At 38.0% G+C, this 19,703-nt stretch overlaps 1 protein-coding gene across 1 annotated transcript; it reads left to right on the top strand.

The window, feature by feature from the left end:
- Window positions 1–4,367: 4,367 nt before the first annotated feature.
- Window positions 4,368–19,071, top strand: LOC101859607. Its single transcript, XM_005089279.1, has 6 exons — window positions 4,368–4,571; window positions 8,972–9,175; window positions 10,800–10,940; window positions 12,325–12,423; window positions 15,134–15,278; window positions 17,530–19,071. The coding sequence occupies exons 1-6, from the start codon at window positions 4,512–4,514 to the stop codon at window positions 17,562–17,564; spliced, it is 684 nt and encodes a 227-aa protein (XP_005089336.1). The 5' UTR covers window positions 4,368–4,511; the 3' UTR covers window positions 17,565–19,071.
- Window positions 19,072–19,703: the final 632 nt, after the last annotated feature.

Raw genomic sequence — 19,703 nt, 5'->3', positions numbered from 1 at the left:
GAACTTTGAGTCTGATACCTAGCATTGTATCATTCTTGTGAGCTCTTCAGTTCCATGCGTTAAACTTTTTTTTTTTATTTTTATTTTCATATTTTTACAATTTTGAAAATAGATCTAGATATAGATCTATGTGTGAATAATATTTTCCTTGATGTGAGTAAAAGAATAAAGATGGAAGTGAATTTGTTAAAATATATTTCAAAAACATAAAATATTAACGCAATCTATAGATTGCCGCGCAAATATACGATCATTAAAATGCGCTGCGCAATCTTAAGCCGATCGGTAAATTGTGCGGAAAATAAATAAATATTTACTGTCTCGGGTCAGGCCTGCTACCATGACCAAAGATTTTCTGCTTCCAAGATATGTTTCAATTGCCGTTCGAGAATCTTTGACATGAGTGGGGCGAGCTATTAAAAGAGGCAGCCCATGCGTGCACATAATATTGTGACGTAACCTAGGCCTACAGGCATCGAGGTATCGCGCAACACCACAAATAATGAAACAGGCAACACGTATATGGGACGTGAGGTCAAAGACTATGTAAACACGAACGGAGTCATAAAACCCAGTGAGTGGCCAATAAACCATGCGTGCAGTAAACATCTGACACTGGTTCAATCATTCAAATCGTCCATACAATCCTGGGTTTATGAGAATTGCCGGACCTTCTATTTAGATTAGAGAAAGTCACAAATAGAGACCACACCAAAGCTTTGGCGTATAATAGTGGTTGGTATAGCCTATAAATATATCGCTATACATACATGTATACATTGTACATTCTTGGAGCGTTGCCGAAGATTATTGAACGATACCAGGTACCTTACAAGATAGCCAACTCCTCTATTTCAGAAAGATCTACTAAAACCTGTCTTTAAAATAGACTAAGTCTGTGAAGGCATGCACATAATTTCTCAGTTGATACTGTCTAAGCTTACATTTTCCAGAAGGTTGAGAAATCAACATGAACATAAATTAATGATAATATACCGATAAAATGACGTATGACAGACTCCATATTTCTCTTCAGCCTTTTAATTAACTTCAGTTTAAAGAAAGGCTTTGTTTTTCAATTTAAAAAAGTATTTTTGCAGGCTCCCTGAAAAAAAGAATAATGTGATCTTCTGTTTCGTATACATACAACTTAATTTATAATCGGTATATAATACAATGTATTTCCCACGGTATACTTATACATGAACATGTATAGCGCCTTAGTACAACGTCAAGTTAGTCAAGTTAGACACCAAAGTAATAGTATTGGCGATTCAACTTTGGCAGCGAATATGACGACAAATTTCGAAGTATTCAATTATAGACCTATAATTTATGCATGAAGTTTGATTATAGTTTAATCTAAGTGTTAAAGCTATAAAATATACCATCAGCTGGGAGTTCAAATGTACTATAATAGGCCCAACATTTTGACATTTCTTTTTATTACAGTTTTTTATATATATATAGGCCTACATCGCGTATGCAGTGGCTGTGGGTGGACCAATATTTGGGTGGGGCATAGGTTGCTTTCACTTTTTTTACCACCAAATAGCTAGCAGTAAGAACAAAAACAGTGATGGTTTTTCTATACTAACGACGAGCCACAGCATTTTGAGAACAATCCAAACGAGAAGAGTCACATTTGTCTTTCATCTCTTTGTTGTACGTTAAATTCTTCTGGGTGGTGGGGACGAAGTCGTTTCACTTGCATTTGGGAGAAATTATGTACCATGCGTGCTTGGAGGATGGGGTAACTGAAATGTGAGCGAGTATCGTGAAGCTTGATATAATATTATTATTTTCACATTGTTTGGCTCTCAGGAGTAAAAGTTGTCACTTTTTTTTCTTCCATTACCATGTCATGTTTTATAATAACAACTCAAAAAGCAAAGAGCTGGAAGAAAGTTCTCTTACTTATTCGTAAGACATACTGCTTGCAAAAACACGCAATACATTCCTAACGCACATAAACGCGCATTCATTCCACACTCACCGAGAAGCACACGCCACACAAACTCATATATTATTCAAATTAACAATAATGACATACACAACCACTGACCTTTTTAGGTCAGTGACACAAACTCACTCGTATGACACCCAAATTACACGCATAGTATGCCCGCGCAAAGACATATAATTACGATTACTTTATAATGTACTGTACCATGTCTAATCAAACGAAGTCTGGCCCAATGATTATAATTACATGTTCCACGTAATTTAAACCAATCAGCGCGCTGCGCGTTTTAACGATCGTATAATATATTTTGTATCATTCTTGTGAGCTCTTCAATTTCATATCTTAATTTCAATCTTAATTTAAATTTTCATATTTTAAATTACACCTTAGAAAATATACGTGAATATGTTCCTTGATGTGAGTATGCTTAGAAGAAAGATGGAAGTGGTTAAAAAAAAAAAAAATTTTAATATAAAATAAATTAAATGTACTTTGTGAACTTTGAGTTTAATACCTGGCATTGTATCATTCTTGTGGGTTCTTCAGTTTCTTACGATAATTTTAATCTTAATTTCAATGTTCATATTTTTACACTTTTGAAAATATAGATCTATTATTACGAATTTTCCTTGATGTGAGTAAAAGATGAAAGATGGAAGTGAATTTTTACCAAAAAAAGATTATTTCAAAAAATTATGAAATTATATATATATATATATATATATATATATATATATATATATATATATATATATTAATTAAATGTACTGTGAACTTTGAGTCTGATACCTAGCATTGTATCATTCTTGTGAGCTCTTCAGTTCCATGCGTTAAACTTTTTATTTTTATTTTTATTTTCATATTTTTACAATTTTGAAAATAGATCTAGATATAGATCTATGTGTGAATAATATTTTCCTTTATGTGAGTAAAAGAATAAAGATGGAAGTGAATTTGTTAAAATATATTTCAAAAACATAAAATATTAACGCAATCTATAGATTGCCGCGCAAATATACGATCATTAAAATGCGCTGCGCAATCTTAAGCCGATCGGTAAATTGTGCGGAAAATAAATAAATATTTACTGTCTCGGATCAGGCCTGCTACCATGACCAAAGATTTTCTGCTTCCAAGATATGTTTCAATTGCCGTTCGAGAATCTTTGACATGAGTGGGGCGAGCTATTAAAAGAGGCAGCCCATGCGTGCACATAATATTGTGACGTAACCTAGGCCTACAGGCAGTGTCAGGCCTACAGGGTTTACAGTCTCTGGTCAGGCCTGCTAAAGACATGTCTGGGGCGAGTTATTAATTTCTACAAAAAAGGGGGGGGGGGGGGGGGGTGTTTTATTTTTTTATTTTTTTTTTTTGTTAGGATGGAGTTGGAGATGCCTAGGTCTACACCAAGGAAGTTATAAGTTCTAACGTCTAAAGACATGTCAGGAGCGAGCTATTAAAAGAGACAACGCATGCGTGCACATACATGACGTACGTATAGGTGTGCGTGCATAGGATCGGCCGTAAAGTCTACATCAAGGAAATTGTAAGTTCTAACTTCAAAACTAAAGCTCCTTGGCCTACATGGAATTGCGTATAACGGGGGGAGGGGCGAATAACTGGCTGATAGGCTATAATTTAATAATAATGTACCTCTACATTATGTGCAGCGTATTTCATGGGCATGGGTCAGACGAGACGTCTGCTTGTTTCAATACGTCCTATTTGCGAAACTTAAAACGCTTCAACACTAAACATTTCAAACAGAAAATAGGCGAACATAGGCGAGTCTGGGCCTACGTCGAAAGCAATTCCAACAATAAATTTTTTTAATAGAACATCTAGATCTAGATCTAGATCTAGATCTAGTAATGAAATAATATTATTTTAATAAGTAACTTTTCATTATTGGCCCACTGCCAAACGTACACAGTCTGATCCAGATCTAGATGTAGTTATATTCCTCCTTTTCTATTTCCATGAAAGGTTGATTTTGAATATCTTTTAAATGAAAAGTGAAGGTTTAAAAAAAAAAAAATTTTAAGAAAAGAAAAGCTTGGATCGTTTTCTTCCTCACGTCTATTGATACGAATTGACGTCACAATCCCATGTTATAAAACGATTGTATGAGAAGCCGGATCCCAGGAGGGGAGGAGCTGGTCATGTGACCAGATACGCATGGGTTCACTCTGACTTGTCAGATAGGATTATTTAAGGTTATTTTTGTTACAGTCGATCGAGGAGTACAGAACAGTCCTAAGTGATATGTAACACAATATTCATTTAAAACTTTGAACAAATAGTTATAAAACAATAAAAATTTGTTCCTGATAGCTTTTATGCAATTTTAAAAATCATAATTGCAACACAAACAATCCAGGAACAGTAGAAACTTGACACGGGAAAAGCTACCTGGCTTACATCCTGAGGAAAAATATAAACAGGGAAGACGGAAGGAAATCAGCTGTGTCATTTTCCTGTTACAACTTCAGACATTCAGCAAGATTTGATTTAGGAAACTGGGCTTTGAATCCCGAATATCAAAATGTCGCCCCCAAAAGTCAACCTTGCTGGAAAAGAGCCACTGCAGACTGTCAGTGATGAGGTAGGTCTATCTATCTAATCTAGATCTAGAATCCAGTGTTTGTTGTGCCGTTGTCGTTGTCCACTGTCTCTGACTCCAGACACAACCATCAGAATCGATCTCCTCAGGATGTCTCACTGCACACTGTTGTACAGTTACTGATACTAGACCTGTAGTATTGTAATTTGATTAATGGATAGGCACGCTAAATATGGCTCTATATTTCTTAGTCTGTACTACTTTACTAAATTCTAGTCTAGATCTAGAAATCTAGATCTAGATCTAGATCTAGATCTAGATCTTGAAAATAATTGATTTGCGACAGTTTTAGTGGCTTTATTATTCTCACCGGTCTGAGAATGCAATGGAATTTTAGGTCTACCTGGGTGTTGAGAACGATGATAGAAAATAATTTGTGAATTGTAAGAGAGTGACCGTTCGTGACCTGCCCCAGAGCGCTGGCCGATTTTTCTAGGCTCCTGCGGGGATTGTTAAAAGAAAAAGTGGCTATTCTCACCCGCCCGGAAGTTCTCGCAAGATCAACTCCTCCCCTCTTCTCTCTCTCTCTGTCTCTTTCTGAATACTGTCTATCGGTGTGGACGATCAAATTGACCAAAACAAAGTTAAAAAATGATGTTAAAACACAAAAAAGTAAATTAATTTGGTTGTCTACAAAGATGCTACGGCTATGTAACTTTTCGAATCGAGCCGAACTACGCGGGTCGCCATTTTGTTTTGCCCGCAAATTCTCGCGCTACTCCTCTCTCTCTTTCTCTCTCTCTTTCCACTGCCCACAGACAAAATTGTACGTTTTTAGTAGGCTACAGTTGTAATGGAACATTTGTTCACGGCACAGAATTCTACAATTTTTCTGTTATCACAGTGCAGAATTCTGTGGTTTAGGGTGAACGCAAAATTTGGTGAACGCGCACCGGGTGAGAATAGCCACAAGACTCGCCTGCACTATTCTCACTCCGGGTGAGAATAGAGGTGGCCTTGTTAAAAATTGTTTCAAAACTAATAAATAATAAGCTTATTTTTATCAGGAAAGGTTTTGAATACACAAGAATGGAAGTTTTGTTTCCTGACTATTCTTCCCAGCTCCTCATGTCCAAGTTGATCAATTTGTTCTAATATCATTGGACAAACATAGAGCTACCAACTTAACGTGTTTTGAATGAGATGTATACACCTCGGTTACGAACCAACGCAGGTGGTTCTAAAAGTAGGCCACAAATGCATGCAAACTCACGCAGACTAACGCACACAAACTTGAGCTGTAGGAATACGAGACCCGGTCATGCTGATGATGCTCAGGGTGCGTGCGCTAAGCCAGGGACGGACTGATACGGGACCGGACAGAGGCGAGGTGCAAAAATACACTCCGGGTAACGTAAACCCGGCTCCCGCAGGGCGAGTGTTAATTATTCTTGTCGCATGCTGGGTATCGAGTAATGTATTAAACTTAGCTGCTGTTATTCTCATATCTCTGTTGGCGGGTGAGAATAATTATATTGTTACTCTCAACCGGTCTGAGAATACGATTGATTTTATTGAGTGTTGAGAATAGGTAGGCCTAACCTAAATACATGTAATAGGATGATAGAAATTTGTGAAATAAGAGAGTGTAATGATTACACCATCCCCTGAACCACTTGACTGCGTGGCAGATGAATTCAGATGCTCAATACTTCAGGTAGTTGTCAAAACCCGCAAAACCTGGCCAAGTTGTTTGGAATTGCAAAATGGCCAGGTTTTGTGGGCTTCGACAACTATGGCAACTATCGCATTGTAATGTTGTTATTCTTTCATTTTCACCAAAAATTACGGCAATGAGCAGTTTAGAGGATAATTTTACTGAAACCAGTGAGAAGGAAATTTCAGATGAAGATGTCTATGTGATTTCTGTTGAATGTCTTTTGAACTGGTGTAAGCTGTGCACAAGGCCTTGAGGCTCTCTAGGGATTGTATTGAAAGACTGAAAAACAGTTGGGATACTGCTGGGGGGGGGGGATTTTTCACTGATTTTTTTGTGAGTTAGATCTAGAATCTAGATCTATAACAGTCAACAGATAATCTGTGTTGAATCCCAACATCCCATAATTTCTGTAATTGATTCTCAAAACCTAAACGAAATAAAAAGGGCGGAAGCGGAAAAAAAGGGTTGAGAATAATATGTGGAGTATTCTCACCACGGGTGAAAATACTCACACCGATTAAACTTTGCTTTTTTGGGTTTCATTTTTGTCCTTTAAATTACCACCAATGTCAACTTTACATCCCTTTGCAATATATTAGTTTTGAGAATTGTTTTTGTTTGGAATATACTCTAATTCTATTGTTGCATTACTTAATTTCACATGCGGTGGACATGTGGCCTGCATTTTTTGTTTTTCTGATAACTTTGTATAACAGTCGCAAAATTTTACCAAAATGACAATGAAAGTGTAGCCAACTGTTTTTTCAAGAACATGGTATCCTACCAGACAAGGTTATTTGTGGCCAAGTGAAAGATAAAGTGAATTACTTAAGTTTTTTTGTTTTTTTTGGGAGTTTCAGGGGATGCATCCTGAGTTTTATGAATCTTTGAGAGTGTCAGGGGGGCGTGCACCACCAATGTATGTGTCATGATTTGATGATTTACTATAAGGATTGGGATTTTCTTAACTCTTTCCGGACGTATCGCCGATATATCGGCTACGATGGGGTACCTCAGTTTTGTTGCGTTTTAATATGGTCAATTATTTATAAGTACTTTTTTATTGTTATTGAAAACTTAGAATAGAAAGGGTTTAGGAAAGGAAAACATCTAGATTCACTTTGTCAAACCGTCGGTCTGGAGAAAAACGAGTGAATTGGTTCTTGCGGTCTTCCATCAACAATACGATCTGACCGGACTCACAGTATAAATATCATAACTCAAACAAAAATTGGAATATTGCGTCAAATAAAAAGTGGCACATTCGGAAATTTATGGAGTCTGCTCTTGGCCTGTATAAGATAGCTACGCTGATTCGCTTTCACATGCTTAGTGTGTGTAATTTTTACTGTCAAAATGTATTTTTCTCACAGCCATCGACATTTCTAACCCTTGTAATGCATACTTATGTTCAAAATAAATCCTTGTTTCATGTTGGAATGTATTCCTTATAATAAATTAAATTTCCTTCAATTTGATATATATCATATGCTACGTTTTGAGTCATGGTTATATGCTTATATATGAAGTTATTTTGTACATCACCTGTGAAGCCGAATCGAGTCTCAAGTTAATTATGTCTAGAACCCCCCCAAAAAATAACAATTGATTTGGGACAGTTTTATTAGTGGCCATGTGTTTGGCAGCCAAAAATATATTGATGTGGCCCATATTAGTAGTGCATCTGCATGTGGGAGTGATATATTAAAAATGTACCGAAATTCCACACTATTGTGTATCTCTGCCCTCTTTAGTATGATGCTCAACTGTTAAGAACTGTAATAATATTGTGCAAGAGAGGACACATTGTCTAAAGTTGTACCTTAATAAATTTTTGTCTTCACAGAAGAATGTTGGGCGTCTTTCTGGCAAATCCATCTAGTTAATAGTCTCCCAATACCAGTCAAACTTCTGAATATATGTATTGTATAATAATACTCATTTGAGTTTATGCAGTGTAGGTTTGATCCTGTGGAATTTCTCCCATTGGGTGTTTCTCTCTGGGTCTTACAGTTTTCCAACTTCTCCTTAGGGAACAGAGGAGGGCCATTATACTGACTGAGGAGTATTTTCGTCCATGTTGCAATTCATCACAGTGTATGTGATATAAGACTTCCTGTAATTTTGTGAAAGAGACATGATTGTCTGTTTACATACACTGTATACACTGTAAACACATGAAAATTTTAGCATTTTTTAGTGGCCCACAAAAGCATTAGTTTCAAGAGATAAAACTAAAAGGTTTCTGTAATGATACTGTTTCACTGCATGCTGAAGATGTGAGTTCAAGTTGAATTCCAGTGTGAAGATTTTTTTTTTTAATTGACCTTGTCTGTCTTGTTGACTGGGATGCCATATTATATCCCAATGAACTAGGATCAGGCCTGACTGGCAGGATCAGCACAGCAGCTTAGGTTGCCTCCTCCTAAATGATCTAGATTGAGTTAAGACTTGAGACATTTTTCAATCAGTCTTCTCATGTTATTTGTTTCCAAACTCTTTATTGGTCCCCCCCTAGAGAGTGACAGGAAAGTTCACCTGGATATTACCCCAGTGTTATTATTTCAATGTTGGATAGTGCATAGTGTTGGTTTGTGCGTACTTGAAAAAACTTGGAGGGTGTTTTTTAATGAGAGGAGCTACATAGTCCTGGCGTATATAGACAGGTCATCAGACAAGTTGTTGCTGCGAAATCTGCAATATATGCTTGTGTTAATTCCAGCCGCTCCCCGAGAAGGGTGATGGCCTTGAGTTCCCGGCCGTCATCAATGTGGAGACAGATCGCAGGGTCCAGAGCCACCGCAGGGACTGCAAGAGGCAGCGTGCCAGGCGGATCATCTGCGGGATTTCCCTGGTGATCATCGTGGCTGTTGCTGCCCTGGGCACAATGGCCCTGGTCCACCGTCTGCGAAAACACCACCGCAGGGTGAGTGATCTCTTGTGGGAAGTTGCTTTGTTCTTATGTTCCTAATGTGGGAGGATGACTTTTTATCTCTTATCAGCACAATATCAACTCAGTGCCCGCCAGTGGGCGGTTGAAGGGTACCGCTGGTTGGTCATGATTTTTTTCTTCCCTCTCATTGTTTCTATCTGTCTGGAGGATTCTTTCTGCTTTCTTGTTTTGGGTGTTTGTAGGCTGCCATTTGCAGGTGGTACTTCACTGTGATTTCTGTCTATTTCTCTATTTCGTCTTATTTTGTCCAGTGAAACTGACTGGAGGATACCTCTGAAAGGTCCTATTTCTTTTCTTTCCCTCTGTTGTTTCTGTATGTATGTCTTACTTGGCTGAGAGTGGTTAGTGAGCTCAGGCCTACAACATCGTCAAGCATGAATCTGTCGATGACATGGTGATAAGGTGAGTAGGCCTACTGTACACTGGGGATTTTTTACGTATTCTATTCGTGTTATGGCCATTTTGGTTTATACAAACTAAAATGTTTGTATAAAACAAAATCACCATTTAAGTGGCCCAGGGACATGTATGTACAGTCAAACCTGTGTAAGACGGCCACCCATTGTCAAGGAGAAAAGTGGCCGTATAAGGCAGGTGGCCGTATAAGGCAGGTGGCCGTATAAGGCAGGTGGCCGTATAAGGCAGGTGGCCGTCTTAGGCAGGACTGATCAAGATAAAGAAAACAAACCATTCCCATCTGAGGCCCCAATCGAAAGTAACCCATTATGTTGTCTTTGTTGGTGTTGTTGTTGTTGGTTTGTATTTCGTTTGTAATTTTTATTTTGTCGCTGATTTTGCACAAGGGTGACAATAAAACGAAATGTATCAGACAAGGAAGACCGCGTGCCATGTTAAAACGAACACATGGGTCGGAGAACGAGCGACGCTTCGGTAACAAGTTCATGTTGACGTCCTTTGTTACTTTGTTACAGACTCGGTAAACAGTCACTTAATATTTGTGTATGAATTCTGGGCGGGGCTTATGGGTTATGAGGGATCACACGCTTACCTCACCAGCAGCTGAAAATTGGTAGCTATTGGTCTACAGTGGGAGGGGCCTACACAACATGATCGGTTTGAGGGACTGCCGAACAACAACGACAGGTGATTGAATTATGACGGCTCGCCCACAACGCCAGGGGCCAATGCACAATTTATGACAAAACGTAATGTAATGGAATGGAGTCACTAAGGTGACCGTCTTAGACAGGCATTATTGCTTAGTATGATAGGGGTTGTGTGTTAAATTATGGTGGCCGCGGCCGCTTTGGACAGGTGCCCGTTTTACACAGTTAAATTATATAGAAAAAACGCAAGGGGGGAAATGGAAAGTGGCCGTCTTATAGAGGTGGCCGTCAGGGCAGGTTCGACTGTATTTGAGTTTCAATGCAGTCGCATCCCATTTAGCAGTTTGTAAATGACTCGAATTCGATCATTTCTTTAAAGGCTTTGACGAAAGGCAAATAATGCTGGAAAAAAGTACACCCAACAAAGAAGTAGAGCAAGATAGTCCAGATTATTTTCTTTTACACTTTCAAAAATCCCTGTATTCATGGCTACCTTTTCACCGACCTTTTGAATGTCTTGTGTACCCCAGCACATGTCGTGTCGCTATGGCAAGGGACGCCTTCCAGAGAACGTGGATGTGGATGAAATGAACAAGCTGATCAAGGTCCAGCACGACCGTGACGAAGCCTCTCAGGCCAATGCCATGGAGATGCTGCACGAGTACAATAGGGTAAGCTCTTTGTTCGTCTACACTCACATGCTGTCTCTATTTGTCACACACACACACACATACACACACACATTTTCAAACAGTGTTGCACTTGGGATTTGTTTCCAAGCATATATAGAGGCAGTAACACTTGACACCACATGAACGGAGTTAGGAGCCATAAAAAATGTTTGGCACTTCAGGAGTCATGAGATGGTCAATGGATTCTCTGCACTTTGACTTAAGTTGTATATATCCTATTCTTCGAATTGTGAAATGTCACTTGTGGGCATCCAGGCGTCGATGTACTTGTCTCATAATTCCATGTTAGAGACAATGAGAGGGTCTTCCGATCTTGCCTTTCCCCAGCACTAAATGACAGTTGTTATGTCTAGGTGCTGGATTAGAAAGCCAAAACAAAGTGTGAAAGAAAACGTTGTTGTGACAGTTTAATTTTGTCTGCTTCTAATTGTGATAAAATGTCACTCTTGACCATCTAGGCTTTCATGAAGTTGTCTCTTATTTTCATGATATGAAGACAGTGAGAGAAGTGTTAAACACAAGAATAAGGAGGTTTGCCTTTGACAAGAATGGTCTAGATTAAAATGGAATTAAAATGAAAGGCAACATTTTCTATTTTCAATTTTTAAAAACTTTTTTCCACACAATATATGGAAACTCATGCTCACACATATGTACTTACACTTACATATTTGCACGAACATGCATGCACGCATATTTCTTCAGGTGAGTGAGTTTTTTGTCCCTGCTCTCTTCAATTGTTGGGATTTTTTTTTATTTTTTTTTTTAATTTCTTAATCCACATTCCTTTGTGTATAGAGGACAATGCCTATATTTATTATTATATATGAGGTAGCCACCTTTATAATGGATGGTTGGAGGTGCCTCTGGTAGGTTGTAGAACTTATGGTTAGAGGTGTCCTTGGCTGGAGGTATAATTGATGGTTGGAAGTGTCACTGTTTGGTTGTATACTTATGTTGTACTTTCATACCATATTAAAACACCAACAGTGGAACAAGCAGTAAGTTGGCTGTATAACAGGGTAGTAATGCTGCCCTAGATTTAGTGATTTACATAACCCTGATTGCCCAACATCAAGGGCAGTGGTACTGCCATCGCTAGTTGGAGGACAACATTATAGTGAGTTAGTTCGCTTCATCCGAAATCTGATGAGTTGGCAATCAGGCTTCTTGCATCATGCATGTGATGATACCTAGCTTGCAGACTTCGCTGGTGATGTTGCAAGGCAAATTTTCAGTACCTTAGTTTAGGCAGGATGATACACATGAAGTTCCTTGCACTGCCACTATTATTATGTTGTTGTGCTTTGTGTAAAGACAAGCTAATGTGTGCATCACTTTTTTTCCCCCCCTTTGTGTACAGCAAATGGTGGCCTACAAAGATGTGGACAAGAAAGTCTGCTACATTGACCGGCTTGACGAGACTTTTGAGGAAGGCTATGAGCGCTGGGAGTCTTATGAGGTTAGTCTCTCTCTCTCTCTCTCTCTCTCTCTCTCTCTCTCTCTCTCTCTCTCTCTCTCTCTCTCTCTCTCTCTCCCTCCCTCCCTCCCTCCCTCCCTCCCTCCCTCCCTCTTCCTCTCTTTGAGGCTCCACCCAAGCAACAGCAACACTAGCAGTCTGGTCTACATCATGTTGCGGTTGTGGTTGTCTGGTCAACAGCCTAATACTAATAACCAAACCCTAATTTTCGAGTTTCCTTGTATGTCTGTTGGCCAGGTCGGATCTAGACTTTTCTAGTGCTGAAGAGGATGAGAGCAATGCTGACCAAGGTTGTGTAGAGGGTTCAGAATATATTATTGGAGTTTTATTATTATTATTATAAAGGGTTTAGGGGTGGCCTAAATAAGCTAAACCCCCTCCCTTACCTTATTTAGGCCATATGTGGCCTAAATAAGCACTCCCTTTTATAAAAGCCATTTCCGTTTCGAAAATAAGTTTCTTTCTTGTGAATTTTACGTCAAACAAATTCCTTTTGAATGAATTATATCTGTTCCAAATTACAACATTCTAGTACAAATTTTGTGTGAGATATTTTGAAAAAAAGTTGTACTTTTTTTTTTGGATCGCCTTGTATTTTAATCATGAATGGTCCATCATGAAGGATGCACAGTTCAACAAAAAATTCACCAGCAAATTTGCTCAACATAAAAAACAAATGACACGATGTGTGTACGCGCATAAAGACTCATACTTGAGTCCACTTTTCTGGTTTCAAACGTGGTATTGACACGAACAAGAATGTAATACTTCTGAATCTATTTGTATGTTCACTTTGCCTTTCTAAATACATGTTAGAAAAAATATTAAGTTTGCGCAAAACAGATTCTAGAGAAAAAAAGTTGGATCTAATTTTAGTTTGCGCAAAACAGATTTTAGAAAAAAAAGAGATTTGTTATTAACTCTGGAAATACAGTTACTTGCTGAATCTAAAAGTAACTAGAACTGTGCAATTCGTTTTATTTCAATTCCAAAGCCCAAAGGCATAGCAATAATAAGTTAGATCTAGATCTAGCAGTTGTAGGCTCTCTGGCTGCTTCTAGCATAAGCCTGCTACTACTGATTCTAGACAGGGAATCTAGATCTTGCTATCGCCTGCACTATTAAAGTCAAATATATGGTAAAATAAAAACAAAACTGAATTTTTTTGTCAGTCAGTACATCCCAATTGCCATAGCCGCACGTATTAATAGTTGAATAATGCGATACCGAAGCGACACATTATCACAGTGTGTAGGGGAGAGTGAGGTGCTCGGTCGATTCGGTGGTTCGGCTTTTGTAGATCTATGCATTTTTTACGGAAAGCCCTATTACCTGGCCTATTACTAGATCTATTAGTGTTGTGAAAACTTCAACCTCTACAGCTCAGGCGTCAAAAGATGCTGGAAAATAATAATACGTCCTGAAGTTTCATAATTTATTTTTATACAGAATAACACAGTACACAGCCAGTAGTTTTTATTTCATCGAGTTATAAAAACAGCCTTCTTTTAAAAATTGCCTTGTTTTCAGAAGCAAATTTTAATAGTTCTAGTTCTACCGAATCGATTTTCACATGAATTCAACCATTTTGATGATCTTTCTTTTCCTTTTAAAAAGATGTAGATCTAGGCCTGTCGGATGTGGCAGTGCGAATAACACTGAGTTGTTTAGATCTAGATCTAGACCCATCAAAACACGAGGCTTCGTGGCCGATCACAAAAGTCTATGGGGCTTATTGAGGCCGATTCGCCCTGCTGCGAGCACGTTCACTAAACTGCCTTCTAGATAGAATCTACTACCAAATATTCTCTACACGATCTTTGCTACTACTACTACTAGGCCTACTAGCCTACATGTACTACTACGAGACAGTAAGAGAGAGTGTCACTCAGGCAAAGATAGTGTAACTTTGACTCAGCCACGTAGTGTACACACTTTTTATACCCCAAATTTAACCCGGAAGTCCATTTGGAGGATTTGACCTTTTCACTTGACCAAAGTGTGCCAAAATGGTAGCCTAGCTTTTGCCCCTCCATGAAGGAAAAATCTGGCCCTCATTCAACCCATTGGGATTGAGCAAAATTTTGCGTATTGTGCTTTGTTCTTTACAATATTCATTATGGTTATGATTTATAAGTTGTACAGTGAGACAAAACCGTACTAAATGAGAAAGGTGCACCATTATGAAAGTGGAACCAACTCAGTTGCCTGAAAAGGGTAGTTTGAGCATGTGTGGCCTAAATAAGCTGAACCCCCCTCCCTTACCTTATTTAGGCCATATGTGGCCTAAATAAGCACTCCCTATTATAAAAGACAGTCCAGTTTCATAAAATGTTCAGGAGAGTAAAAAAACAACACATCTTTGCCACTCAACATCTATTTGTTTTGAATATCCTCAATACTCTTTCCACACCTTATTTACTGAGATATCAGTACTTGAAAATCAAATATTAACCCAAACCCTTACTCAAAACTATCAATGTTAATCAAATATATTATAATTTGGGCATGTTGTGGGAGGCCGCCACAGGTAGATCCTACTTCTTTTTTTTTCCCCGTCTGTTATTTCTGCCTGTTTTGCTTGTTTCCCGCACCGTTTGACCCTTGTTATGTCAATGTGCTTCTCTTTACTCGAGAACTCAAAACTAACTTTTCAGATGTTGTCAATGTTGTTTGGTTTATTTTTTTGCAGAAGAATGATCGCACCGATAAGCGCACCCTGAAGGTGATCAGCAAGCCCATCGAGGTTGATGTGATGAGGCATGTGATGGACGTTCATATCACTGCGCACTGCTCCGACTCTAAGTCTGTTTGGGTGATGGAGATTGAGGAGAAAGGTAGGGGGCTTGGAAGGACTTTTGGTTGTTTTGGGGTTTCAAGATTCCTCACTGTAGAAGCATTTTCTTTAAAAAGATGTCTTTGCTCAAAAAAGTATTATATACATATATATATTTACAGAGAGAGAGAGAAAATATATATCTCTTTTTAACCCTTTCGCACTTACCAGGCTTGGCCAGCTGTGGCCCCCCACCCTTAAGACAAGGGCAATAACTCCACGAAAATTGAAGGGGTACCTTTCAAAAAAAAATTGTATAAAATCACAAACACAACCAAAAATGTTGAAAATAGTATTTTTTGAAAGAAAAATGAATGAGCTAAATTACTAGTACAAAATTATAAGTGGAATAGTAGAGTATGAAATGATATGAGAGGTCTTTCTGAGATGCGTGTCTTGGATTCCGAGTCTAGATCTAGATCTAGATCTCGTATACATTTCTTCAACTCACAAAGTTTCTGCCACTGACAAAGAGGTAATCCACACAAAAGAAATACTACACATTCACAGAGATTGAAGCCTCTGGTGGAAACGTGAAAGCACCTAAAAGACTTCTCTTTGGGTGTTTTTATTTTGTTTCTGCCGTACTCATATCGGGCAGCTTTGCGCCCATGCATCCTAGAGACATGATGGCGTGTTTACAACTAAAATCTCCTCCGACTTTTGTTCCCGCTCAAAAAGTGACTCTTTGTGCTAACGAAACAAGAAAAACACCATAGTAAACCGGAACTCTTCCTCTAAAGATAGCTATGTGAAACTTCTGTGATAGTAAAAGTAGAAGCCTCCCGCGGCAGCGAAACAAACACTCCGTGGCGGGCGCTATAGGAATGAGCGGGGGTCACCGGCGCGGGCGCATACGGGCGCTGTAAGTGCGAAACGGTTAAGAGAAGGAGAGGGCATAAATTATTTTCATGGATTCTTATGGGCCGTTGTGAAATACACAACAAAATTCTCTGAAACGACTGGCTTTTTGCTTCCAAATCTGACACTAAGAATGTATATTTCTTACAGTTATGCCCCTCATTGTACGGTGAGGGAGTTATTTTTAGAACAGGACCTTTGGTGAGATGATAACATTCCTTTATCAATTCATTTCAACCCAGAAGCGTTCTTCCTCTTTTATCTGAGGCAGCTTATGTGTGAGCTGAGAACAATTGCATTTTCCATTGTCTTCATTCTGAACTTGTCAACAGTCAAGATGGCCCAATCAAACACTGGACATTTATTGGTCATGAATCAAATGGCTTTAAAAAAACTGTTTAATTTTTTTACGGCACTTGCTACACAATTAAGTCATGTAAGTGCTGCAGATTAGAGGTGTCACAAGAGAGTAGCAAACTCTTATAAGAAGAAAGATATGTGGACGATAGGTGTTTTATAGGAAAAAAGGAGCCCACCACACCAGATCACCCACCAACCACCCTCTAAAAACTTGTATAAGATTAGTTTTATTAAATATTTTTATCACAATTTTTTTGGGGGGGGGAAAAATTGATATTATCAATATTATGGTTATGTACAGTGAGGCTGAAATTATAGAGGAAGGCGGTTGGTTGGAGGGCGCCACTTGTTGGTCCTACTTTTTTACTTTCCCTCTGTTGTTTTGTCTGTCTGTCTGTCTTACCATTTCCCAGTACTAAATTACCACTATTGTGTCGATATGCTTTTCTTTACCCATACAAAACAAAATAGAGGAAGATTTCACCAGTCTGCTGTACTGGATGGGCAGACCAATGTTTTTGACGTCAAAGAAAGCATCAGATCACAAAGAGCTAGATGTAGACCTTAGGGGTAACTTTGGTATTGAGACTTTAACAATAAAGGTTTGATCCTTCATTCGTTGCCGGAAAAGCTTCTAAAAACATGGTCCGACTGTTTCAATTAACCCTTTCTCTGCCAGACCTGCTTTTTAACCTATCAAAGGGTTTATACAGTCTGGGGTGAGGCAGTAATCGGGTTGAGCTATTGAATGGGACGAGGGAATTGGATACTACTATCACACAGTGCAAAGAAAGAAAAAAAGGTCAACAAAACCAAGTGTCAAAGTGTTTTCTCTGTCTGACTTGAACATTGTTTTCAAAATGAAGTATTTGTTGTGCCACAAAATACGATTCATTTCAATGAGAATACGATGCATTTTGATGGTTGGTTGTGCCACCCATATTTTATGATAAAAAGTGCATCATGCGTTAGGGAATCATGAGTTTTAACCGAGTTTATTTTTTCTTCTCTCCCCCCCCCCCCCCCCCCAGAGGTGACCTCCGAGATGGAAGTGATCTACGTGTGAGGCTGAGACGCTCAACACACTCAGCCAACTTTATGGTCTTCAGTTTCAGCAAACTCGAAAGAGCAAACTGTTGACTTGCGCTTTTTTTTTGTTGACTTTTTGCTTGTTTTCTTGTGTAGCATATATATTTATTTTTGTTGATCTTTTCGTTGAGAACACAGAAGCTTTACCACACCCTGAGAGAGCATATTCTTTGATAGAAGTGTGTTATGAAATCTTGTCTTCAGGTACGCATTTAAAGAGGAGAATGAAATTGTATAAACATGGCTTTCGGATGTCTGCATGTATCTCGACATTCTCATTGATTTGGCTGTGCTAATCTGGTGATTTTCAAAGTGATTTATTGAAAATTATGCTTTCGTAAATTCTTTTGTTTTTCTGCTAAAGTGATTACAGGATTTACAAGAAGAGCCTGCTGAGACCACCATCTCATATCAAGAAGTTTCAAATTTTTGTTTATTCTTTTTTTACGTCTTGTTCTTGCTTTTAATTTTTCTTGGGAATCTCTGAATTTACAAACAAAACAAATCATGATGTTGGTGTTGCCAGCTGTAGTACTTAACGTATATGGGCTATTTTGATAGAAAAATGCGAAACTAAAAAGATCATAACAATTGTTGTTGTACTCAGAACTGGTTGTTTTTTTTTCATAATCTCACCTCTGTAGATGTTTCTAGTGATGTTCCTGACTTGAGTTGAGTCTTTTGAAATGCATGGAGAGTCCTTGGATTTTATACTTCTTTTTTATTCTCTCACTTTTTTAAAATTACCAAAAACAGTGTGTACATTTGTATTGTATTTGAAAGTGTCTCTGTTTCCCAGATATTTATTTTTGTTTTTACAAGTATAGTAATCATATACCTTATATAACGCTCACAGCAAGTCCAAAAACATTGCCATTTTTAGATAAGGAGATTTGTTTTTCAATAGGATTTCCGAAGGATCTGCAGCTGATCATCTACCGTCCATTGAATCTCTCGAATGGGTTACTCTCCCATTATCTGAAGTTAATCAAAAGTATTTTTTCAACTTATTGTTATTGAAAAAAAAGTTTATATTTGACAAGCTCTTTGTGAAGAATATATCTGTTGATAAAATTCAGCTTCTCTGTACATTGCTGGGAGTTTTTTAAAAATCTTTTGACTAGATCACCTCACACAGTGTGTCTTGTTAACGTACATAGTATTAGTTTATTGTTGAATACATTTTTTTTCTTCTACATATATTTTATCTAACTGGATTCCTGTACGGTAATGTTTGTAAAATCAAAGTCACTAAAGATAAGCCGGTCGGGCTCCATTTTGATAGGGATATTGTCAATATGTTGTTCCGGGGATTAGTACATTTTTTTTTACAACCTGATATCAAAATGAAAACATTCCAGAATTTTATTGTGATGCAATACATTATTACTTAAAATGAGACATTGTAATCAAGCCGGAAATTGTTGTGAATTGCACTATGCAAAGCCTTTATTTGAAAATAAAAGATAGTATTCGGTTTACAAGGAAGTGTTGTGTTATTTACATGTTTTGTACTTGTGTGTATCATGTCTTTTATATGAATGTTAAATGTGAAATTTTAGAAATAGCCTTGATTACTGATTACATTCTGACGAGAAAATTCACCCTAATAATACACAAGTATGGAATGGCATCCACCTATTCCATGGTACCAGCATATATGTATGGCACAAATTTCTTTCAATTTGTAAAATGTTCTAGATGAAGCCCTAGAGCTTATACAATGGACATTATCACAAATGCGAAATACTTCTTACACTTACACTATCCAAATCACCAAATACAGGGTGATCAAAAAAAAAAAAACTGTACAACTTTTTTTGTTAATATTTTCCTCCACTCTGAAATTTTTTGTTTCAAATTTGTACTCAAACATTTGGAAGTAAAAGGAATTTGTCTGATATTCATTTTAGATAAATCCACCAAATAGCCTTGCTCTACATAGCACGTAAAAAAACAACCCATTTTCAGCTATATCCCCATTTTCATAGCAAGACGCACTAGTTCGCATTAGGCCTACCACAAAAAATCCCAACGATTGCGCCATGTTGCAAACTACAGTTGTCTAACAGGCCAACAGAAGTTTGCAGATAGTTTTTCTCATTGTTTCCTGTGC

The sequence above is a fragment of the Aplysia californica genome, unplaced genomic scaffold (assembly GCF_000002075.1).
Source record: "Aplysia californica isolate F4 #8 unplaced genomic scaffold, AplCal3.0 scaffold00004, whole genome shotgun sequence".
NCBI lineage: Eukaryota > Metazoa > Mollusca > Gastropoda > Aplysiida > Aplysiidae > Aplysia > Aplysia californica.
Note: the sequence above shows the minus strand (reverse complement) of the source record. Positions and strands in the feature narration are given on the sequence as shown.